The sequence below is a fragment of the Pan paniscus genome, chromosome 23, assembly GCF_029289425.2.
Source record: "Pan paniscus chromosome 23, NHGRI_mPanPan1-v2.0_pri, whole genome shotgun sequence".
Taxonomy (NCBI): domain Eukaryota; kingdom Metazoa; phylum Chordata; class Mammalia; order Primates; family Hominidae; genus Pan; species Pan paniscus.
The window spans coordinates 48,580,190-48,589,585 of record NC_085927.1 but is presented as its reverse complement, the minus strand read 5'-3'; the positions used below and the strand labels follow the sequence as shown (position 1 = coordinate 48,589,585).

At 55.6% G+C, this 9,396-nt stretch overlaps 1 protein-coding gene across 1 annotated transcript in view; it reads right to left on the bottom strand.

The window, feature by feature from the left end:
• Positions 1-91: 91 nt before the first annotated feature.
• The window catches only part of GTPBP1 (GTP binding protein 1), a 32,492-nt gene continuing 23,187 nt past the window's right edge, over positions 92-9,396 (bottom strand). Inside the window, exons 7-13 of the mRNA XM_034949054.3 lie at positions 9,282-9,396; positions 7,541-7,685; positions 7,251-7,433; positions 6,342-6,477; positions 5,529-5,707; positions 4,028-4,228; positions 92-3,078 (exon numbers count right to left, since the gene is read on the bottom strand). Coding sequence (XP_034804945.1) covers positions 2,986-3,078; positions 4,028-4,228; positions 5,529-5,707; positions 6,342-6,477; positions 7,251-7,433; positions 7,541-7,685; positions 9,282-9,396 — 1,052 coding nt within the window. The 3' untranslated portion in view covers positions 92-2,985. The remainder of the gene's footprint in view (positions 3,079-4,027; positions 4,229-5,528; positions 5,708-6,341; positions 6,478-7,250; positions 7,434-7,540; positions 7,686-9,281) is intronic.

The window sequence follows — 9,396 nt, the reverse complement described above, 5'->3', positions numbered from 1 at the left end:
TGGAGTCAGGGGTCTGGCCATCCCCATCCCACCATCACAGGCCTTACTCCTGCGAAAGACGCCACAAACACCTGCTGCACACACAGAAGGGTCAGGCCTTGCCATTGGAGGTGATTGGATTAACAATTTTATTCTGCATCCACTACAAAAGGGCTGGTGTTTTGTTCCAAATGTTTAGCTGGGAGGGCTGTAGGGACCCCTGTTACCCCCATTAAACACAGTAAAGCATGGATCCAGTCAGCCCCCTGCTGGCAGGTGTGGGCCTGGCAACTACACAGATCCAACCCCACCCTCCTGGGTGCGGCCAGAGGCCAAGGCAGTCGCACGAGCTCCTGAATCCCAAGAATGGTTCCGGCAAGTACTGCTGTTTGTAGGGGCAAAGAGTTAAAATAAAACGAGGTTCTGCCATGGCTAAGCCTTGTGGAAACCAGACCCCACAGCCCCTGCCATGCCAGGGGGCTCAACGCCAGAGGCTTGTTATGGAGGCACCAGCAGGTAGTGGCCCCTGTAAGCAGGGCCAGAGTCGGGACAAAGAGCAGGAGTGAAGCAGCCAAGAGACAGAGGACCAGGCTGGAGCCAGTGGGCACGCAGGAGCCTGCCTGGGAAAAGCCGGGGGGCAAGGCTGGCATGGGAATGAACACCTGCTGGTGACACTTCTCTCTGAGCTTCAGTTCCCTTAACTAGAAAAATAGAACAGGCCCGGTGCGGTGGCTCATACCTGTAATCCCAGCACTTTGGGAGGCCGAGGCGGGTGGATCATGAGGTCAGGAGATCAAGACCACCCTGGCCAACATGGTGAAACCCTGTCTCTACTAAAATACAAAAAATTAGCTGGGCGTGGTGGCGTGCACCTGTAGTCCCAGCTACTCAGAAGGCTGAGGCAGAGAATCGCTTGAAACTGGCAGGCGGAGGTTGCAGTGAGCAGAGATCACACCACTGCACTCCAGCCTGGCAACACAGCGAGACTCCGTCTCAAAAAAGAAAAAGAAAAACAGAACAAACATCGACCTCAGGGGCGGCTGCTGGGAATGTCAACAGGAGCGTGTGAGACTCCTGGCAGTCCCAGCCAGAGCTTTCCTTTCGAGCCTGCCCAGGGCACAGAGGTGGCAGGGTGGCTAACAGTGTGCAGACCGCTCACTGAGCAAGCCCTTCCCTTGTGTAGGACACCCCAGGGCCTCACATTCTCTGAATCCACACAACCTTGATGTATGGCTTTGCCTCTTGTAAATGAGAAAACTGAGGTTCAGAGAAGGTTTGTAAGCTTGTCCCGTGTCACCAGCTGGTGAGGGAGCCTGAACATGGAAGCCATGCCTGCCTGACTGGGAAAGCTGGGCTCCTCACAGCACTGCCCTGCTCCCAGCTGTCGCCAGGGGCCCCAGGGCAGGCAGAGCAACTGCGTTCCCGCGGCAGCACCTCCACCTGGAGGGGCTGGGCAGGGAGCACCACACTGTCAACTTGGAACAAACTTTTATTTTGAATGCTGGTCTGATCAGTCCACGGCCAGGGGTAGGTGGTAACTAGAAACAGCTGGAAGGAGGGAAGGAGAGGGGACCAGCAGTCCGCAAGCAGGAGGAAAGGAAAGGGTTGGGGACAGGAGGAGGCAAGGCTGAGGAAGGACCCAGCCAGCTGGGTGTCTGCCCCGGCTAGAGAACGAACCACCCCCACCCACCAGCCTACCCTCCATCTGTGGCTTCAGTGCAGAAGTCAGTCCAGGTGGGTTCAGGCCCACGCCACCTTCTCTGGCCTGCACAGTCCCACCCCAGGCAGGGGTTCTTCCAGAAGGCTAAATGCTCTGTCCTAACCCTGGAAGTGTCCTTTCACTAACCCCTGCCTGCCCACCCCACGCTCCAGTTGGGTCTTTCAAACCTGGAGCTCAGGCCTTCACTACTGTGCTCCTGTAGCAGCCACAGGGGTGGCGTGGCGGGGAAGATGGGGTTCTAGTCTCAGCCTGGCTCAGGGAAGATGGGGTTCTAGTCTCAGCCTGGCTCAGGGGAACATCCCTCCACCCCTCCAACAGGAGGTGCTAGAAAACATGATCCTGAGCAGACCCAGACCCCCTTTTGGTAACCAGTGCCTGAGGCCCAACAAGAAGCGGGGTGATGAGAGGCTCCAGGCCGGGCAGATCAGCGAAAGCTGAGGGCAGCCAGGGCCGGCCCAGGCAAACGCAGGATTGTCTCCAAGGGGAAACCCACCAGCTGTCTTTGGGTTGGTGGCAAGGGTCAGGGTCAGGGCCCGAGATGGGGAGAGTCCTATAATCCCATCGCCATTCCCCTCCACATGTCTCCAGGTTACAACCAGAGAGCTTTTGGCATGACCTGAATCTGTGGGCTTAAAGGGAAAAAGGAGGAGAGAGAGAAAAGGAGAAGCCACTACTTTCTCTCTGTTAAAATGCCCAAGTCCTAGACTGGGGGTTCCTGCTCTGGCAGCAGCAGACACCAAATCCCAGAAGCCCCTCCACCCAGTCTGGCTCCATGGAAGGTGCCCCTGAGTGCCAAGAGGAGCAGCAAGATAGGGAGGGCGGCTCCTTCCCCTCCTGACATCCCCTGACCGCCCCGAGGATTCTCAGAGACAGATACGCAGGCAGACAGCGATGGAGGAGAAAAGAGAGGTTGACAGGGCCCTGGGGGTGGCACTCCTGCACCCCACACACACACACACACACACACACACACACACACACACACAATAGAGACAGAGACATATAATAAACAGAATAAAAACTAAGGGCCCAGATGTACAAAAAATGTGTGAGTGAGGAAGAAGGTGGGGAGGACAGTGAGATGGTCAGTCCTCCAGAAGTCTGGCTACCTTCGTCAGCTTATAAATTACAACCCCCCTGGAAAATGGGGGTGGGGGCAATGCGGAGGCTCCGGCTGTGGCCTGAGCGGGAGGGCTGGGTGGCGGTCATAGCTGCTCTGCCCATCTGGTGGAGTGGTGGCCAGAGATGATGACCCCTTGGGTGGTGAGGGTAGGCCAGGGGAAGGTTCAGCAGCCGCTGGCAGGAGTCACACAGGCCCCCTGGGACTTCACCTTGTGGCGCTGGCCCCCTCGTCGCCGGCCTCCACTGCTGGGCTTAGGCTGAAAGAGAGAGAAGGAGCTTGAGAAGCACTGGCCCATCAGGAGCAGGGCCAGAGAGCAGAGGTGCTGAGCAGCGGGGAGACAGGGACGGAAGATGCGTGAGCAGGCCGCGTGGTCCTCACCCTAGCCTGACCAGGAATTTACTGGGTCACTCTGCATGCAACACCTCCCCTCTGTCTCTAAAATGGAGCCAGTGCCTGCCCTGCCTTCCTTACAGGGTGGGTAGGACACACATGATGAGGGTGTGAGAAGCGGCCGTTCAGAGAAGCACAAAGCAGAGCAGGAGAGAGAGAAAGGAAGCGAACGAACCAGAGGAAAGACCCATGGGAGACAGATAACAGAATGGACAGACAGATCCAGGCATAGCCTCCTTTTCCAATGAGGGGACAATGGAGAAAGATGCTGGGGAGAGGGGTGCAAGGGGCACCAGGCCTTCATCACGCCGGGAGAGAGTGCCTGTGGGAGACAGCTGGCAGGAGAGGCCGAGTAAGAGGTGCACTGGCACATCCCAAAGCCACCTCCCCTTCAGGATGTGTGCACGTCAGGGAGGGGACAGAGGAGGACCCTCTAAGGCAGTGTCTCTCAAACCTGCTGGACTGCAGGGCACACATATATCACTTGGACACTCACACCAGCAATACTTGCAATACTTAATCTTACTATGAAAGGGAGGCTTCGACATTTTTCTGTTCTATTTTATTTCATTAAAACCAAATGCTAGTTAGGGCCAATTAAACTGGTTTCAGGTGGGCTGTATTCCCTGATTTGGAAGCACTGCCTTATAGCTTCTAGAGACAAATGCCTCACTCTTAGGAGCACTTCAGTGCCAGAGCTGTGGAGGAGACCCTCTAGCCAGGCTTGAGGCTTGCCTACATGTCACCCTCACCGAATCAGAGTAAAAGCCACAGCCCCCACCACCGTGCCGAAGCTGCGAGGGGCCCGTGCTCACCTGAGGCTGGAGATTGCTGGACGCAGCTGGTTGCCCTGCCCCTACAGAGGAGGCTTCATCTCCAGGTGGGGGTGCTCCTACTGCTGGCCCACCAGACGGGCCCCCCTCGTCTCGTTTCGTCAGGGGGCCCTTTTTCGTCGACTGCATTTTAATCTGCTGCGGCTTGGAGTTCATTGGGGAGTTGTTGGTGGTCTGGAGGAGCTGTGGGAGCCATGGAGAGAGGCTGAGGCTGGAGCTGCGGGGCAGTGGCACTGGCTTGGCTACCCCCCACCCTCAGCCCCCTTCTCCCACGGACTCCTCATTCCTTGATCTTGCCAGTTCAGGGCAAGGCAGATGGCAGGAAGGCTGTGACAGGAGGCAGTGGGGATGAAGAGGCATTCTCATCCCCACTCAGTGGCTGAGGACTGCTATGGCCCTGGGCTCATGCCTCACTTCCTGCCTCTGCCCAGCCCAGAAAGGCTCCATCCTGTTCTCTGCTGCAGCTACTATTCCTGCAGAGAAATTGGTGAACCTTGCTCCCACCTCCCGCTCAGTCCAGCCCCCAGAGCCCAGAGCCTGCACAGAGCCTGGCAAGTGGAGCTCCGGGCTCTCCTCATTGCTAAGCTGGTGGAGACTCCTCAGAGCATGCTGCGGCTCCAGCCCCAGCACGCTGCTGCTGCCCCCGTAACAAGTCTAGGGCAAGTGTTAACTCAGGGCCTCCCGAAGACACCAAGTGAATGTCTCCTCAGCTGGAAACATCTGGAGTTTGGCCAGAAGTAACTGACTTGAAATCTTCCCTTGTGGCCCAAGTTCTATCTCATACAAAGCACAAAAGAAGCCCAGTGAGTCCCAGAGGACATTACAGTGTTTGCTGCAGCCTTGGCCAAACTCAGCAGTCCCAGGAGCATGCAGGCCTTCAAGGACATCTGTAGCCCCAGGGTGACCATGGATGGGGGCCTTTTCTGGAGGCAAGGCCAGCCGAAGAATGATTCCAAGATCTCAGATAGGCTGGGGCCAGTACCTCCTTTGTACGGAGCAGGGGTCAAACCCCTCTATCAAATGCCCCTCCAGGACCAGGGGCAAGGTCTGCAGTGGGCAAGTGTCCAGGATACACCAACAGCTTAAGCCCCAAGAGAACTCAGGCCCATAACCCCCTGCACTTACTCCAACCAGACCTCTGCTCTGAGAGGAGACCTTAGACATGGTCCCAGTGAGGCCATAGGAACCTGTGACAGCACCCTGGAGGCTGAGCCTGGCTGGGCCCAGACAGTCTGTCACCAGTTTTCTATGGAGGAAGATCATACCCTAACCCTACCTTCTCCTCTCCATGGTCACCACCACTGCCCAGGACAGGAGGCCACAGGATACCTCTAAGGGAGTAGAGAGATGGCACCGAGGCCACACCTCAGTGGGTCCAGCTCTCCCATGGCAGTGACTAAACCTCTGCCCTGCACTCAGGGTCACAGAACAGGAGTGGCCCCTGGTGCTTCCTGGAGGCAGGCAAGGTCTGTCCTGGCCATACCTTGGTGATGGTGCCGACAGCCTTGGTGCGGCCTTCCCGGAACACCAGCCGCTGGTCTATGTGCAGGTACTCAGGGGTCTTGATGAAGCGGAAGTGTACAGTGGCCTTGTCCCCAGTGCGCAGACAGTCCTTGTCCATGCTCAGAATGGTGGCTGTCTGCCTGATGCTCCCACAGTGCACTGTCAAGGAAGCTAGAGGTCAGGATAGGCTGGAGCCACCTGGTGGCTTCAGGACAACGGGAGGCAGTGAGTGAAAGCATGAAATACGCTTAAGCTGTGGAAGGGTGGGGGCTTATCTCTGGGGCTACAGACCCCCGTGAAGCCTGTTCTTGGCTCTGATCCTGCCTTACCATCTCCCACCTTTTCCTCCAGCTAATGCCCACCCGTCATCCCCCACCCCCAGGCCCTGTGCAGACAAGGGTCCCAGTTCCTGGGATTACAGCACACTGCACATGCACCTCCTCGCTGGACTGTGGGCTTCTGCGGGGAAGGATCCTTGCCCATCTACCTCATCTTTGTTCCCAGCACCTTAGCAACACCGCTGGGCACATAGCAGCGTTCAGCAGACCTTGCTGAAGGATTGCATGTGAGGTCCCTGAGGACAGGTCTGGGTCTCAAGAGCCCAGCCCTCAGTGTTTGTGGGAAGGAATCAACACTGCGGCTCATGGGTGGAACAGAAGGAACGGCATCACTAAACAGGAAGGAGGCCTACCACCCAGCTGCAGCTGGAACTAGGGGGCCTGGGTTGCTGGAACACCTTCTGAGGGGAGCTAACACGAGGGCCTCCTGGGCTGGCAGGGCCTTAGACACCTACCCATGGCCTGGTAGCGCGGGCTAATTGTGGTGGGGTGGTGGAGGACGAGAATCTCGGCCTCAAACTCCCAGGAGGCTTGGGGATTCAAACGTGGGGAAACCATCACCATGCCCTTCCGGATGGACGAGCGCTTGATCTGAAAGAAAGAGGGAGCCCCAGCCCTCAGGGACAATTATGCCTTCTGGTTTCACCCCTGGTCCCAGGGACCAAGAGTCTTTCTAGGGATAGGGACCACCCCAACTCTGCCTGGTTTCCTCACCAACTGGACCACAGGCCTTCTAGGGTGGACAGCACGAGCACCCTCAGTGCTCCATGGGAAGACTCAACACTACTACTGGGGGTCAGGAAGGCTTCATGCGGGAATCAGCACTTCAGCTGCTCGGCCATGAAGGACGCATGAGGAAGCAAAGGCAGGCAAGCATTCAGGGGGAACAACAGGTGGGCATGACCTGACCACTGTGGGGAAGAAAGTCCTACTATTCCTGGTTAATTTAGTTGGTGGGTAAAGGTAGGTGACCCCTGAACTAGAACCCACCCCAAACCCCAGGAGATAGAAGGCTGAATGGGAAGAGGATGTGGCGCAGATCCCAATGGTCCTGTGTAGAAGGATCCTTGCACAGCAGGGATACTCCTATTTGACCTCACCACTGAGCTCAGGCCACCCTGCTCAGGCACCAGAGGGAGGAACAGAGCTTAGAAGGCAGGCATTCCTCGCTCTAGCACTTACAAGCTGTGTGTCTTGGGCAAGTCCCTGGGCTCTGAGCCTCAGTTTCCTCATCTGTAAAAATGAAGCCAGTAATCCCGACCTTGCAGAGCAGCCATGAGGACTAGAGTGGGTGAGCAGGGCATCTGGCCAAGAGCCTAGCATGATGGAGTCTGAGGGGAGCGTTCAGTATTATCGCTACTCACCTTCTTCAGCGCAAAGGATGCTGTCTGGCCACCCCGCACCTCCTTGACAGGCATGCGCTTGCGATGGATGGATTTGACAGCAATGGACAGGAAGTTACCCAAGGGGTCTGGGCCCAGCAGCAGCGTGTCATTCAGCTTGATCAGGCCTCTCAGTGTCGTCCCCGAAACCACTGTCCCCACACCCTGCCAAGGAGAAGACCCTGGCCTCATAAGTGCATCCCCAGCACAGACCCACCCCCTGATGCCACTGTAGGAAGTGCCCACCCAGCTACCCGCCCAGAGCCACTTACCGGGACGGAGTAGGTGTCATCAATCTGAAACTCAGCAGGCTCCTCCTCCCTGTAGCTGGTGCGGGGGGAGAGGAGGTTGAGGAACATCTTCAGCAGATCTAGGTTCTCGCCTGTAACGTTGGAGATCTGGAATATCGGGCACATCCTAAGCAGAGGGAGAAGAGGAAGGAAAAAAGGAGACAGGCGCTCAGGAGACCAGGTCCTGCCCTGACACAGGCCAGGGGCAGCAACAGGGCTCGAGGAGCAGATGCCACTATTCATGACTCCACCTCTCCCTCACCTGCCTCCAAGGGCTTGACCTCTCTGCCCTGACCTAGCAAGCTCCTGGCCAGCCCTACTCTGAGGCCTTCTTCTCTCACTCAGTTCTGTCTCTGACACCTGTCCTCTCCTCTCTGTCCTCCACCACTGCCCTAGTTTGGAACCTCATGACTGCTTCTTCCTAAAACACACGCATGCTTGCTTAAAATCCTTAACCGCCTTTCCACCACAGACAAGATACCCCAAATCCCTCTCCCAACACTCACAGCCCTTTGGCTTGGGCTTGTAGCCATCTCTGCAGATTCACTTCTCGCAAATTCCTATATTCCAGCCACACCAGAGAACTCTCCCTTCTCCTAAAACTTTGGAACTTTTCTGCCCTTGTGGATTTGCTCACTCTGACCTTCCTTCCTGAATTCTTTCCCTTTTACGCAACTACCAGGCCCTCTCACCCTTCAGAGCTCATCTCAAATACCACTTCTTCCGTGAAATCCTTCCTGGGTGGACACTCTTGACTCCTCTGAGTTCCTGGAGAGCTTTTTCTCCATTACACATGACTGCATCTGATTTTTCATCAGAGTCCTGTAAATGGCCTCTATTGCTCCTATTCAGGGTGACTGAATTAAAATCCTTGAGATCACAAATTATACATTCCCCACAGCTCCTAGAATAGTGCCTGCACAGAATAGGCACTCAACAATATCAACAAGCTCAAATGGAGCTGTCTGAAACGTGCCCCCTCTGCAGGCTAACTGATGGTACTGAAGGTCACATCAGGGCAGAGGCATAGGCAAAAAGCCAGGCTGCTCTGGGCCTGGCACTATAGACCAAGCTCTGGGCAAACAGGCAGAGTTAGTAGAGTTCACCATTATCGAGAGAGCATCTCTCACCAAGGAGCTGAACACCTTGAGGACAAGGATTGTGTTCAATTCAACTCTGAATCCTCAACATCTAGATGAAGAGTCTCGCAGAACAAACATCCAATAAATATTTATGGAATGAAAGAATACATTAATGAGTAAATGCCAAAACTGATCTATGATTAGTGAGCTTTTGAGGAGCAACAGTATAAAAAACTGAGTTACAAAAATGGCTGTGTATTTACCATCCATCAGCCAGGCAGGGCATTAAGTGCTCTGCATACTTCATTTCCAACATTCACGGGAGCCCTACAGGGAAGGGAATGTTATTCCCATTTCACAGATAAGGACACTGAAGTCTCAGCCGGGATGCCAACCCCAGGAATGCCAGCACCTCACAATCTGCGTTACGTGATATTACCCCTGGGCAACAATGCTGGCTTGGGAGACCCTGCGCTAAGATTGGAAGCTTCTATTTCCTCCGATCTCTGAATAGGAAGAGGTGTTGATGTGGTGTTTTCATGAGACCTTATGCCCAAACTGACAGCCATTCCAGGCCCATCACTCACTGTGGTCCGGCCTGCAAGGGTGCCTGTCTGAAGTGTGCGCTCCCCATGCGTTACCTTTCAGAGCTGAAGTTGGAGGCTGTGACAATCACATCATCTTTGCTCTGCACCAGCACGGGGATCTTCCGGCAGCCTGGTGACTTCAGCAGACGCTGTAACAGCTTCAGGGTTT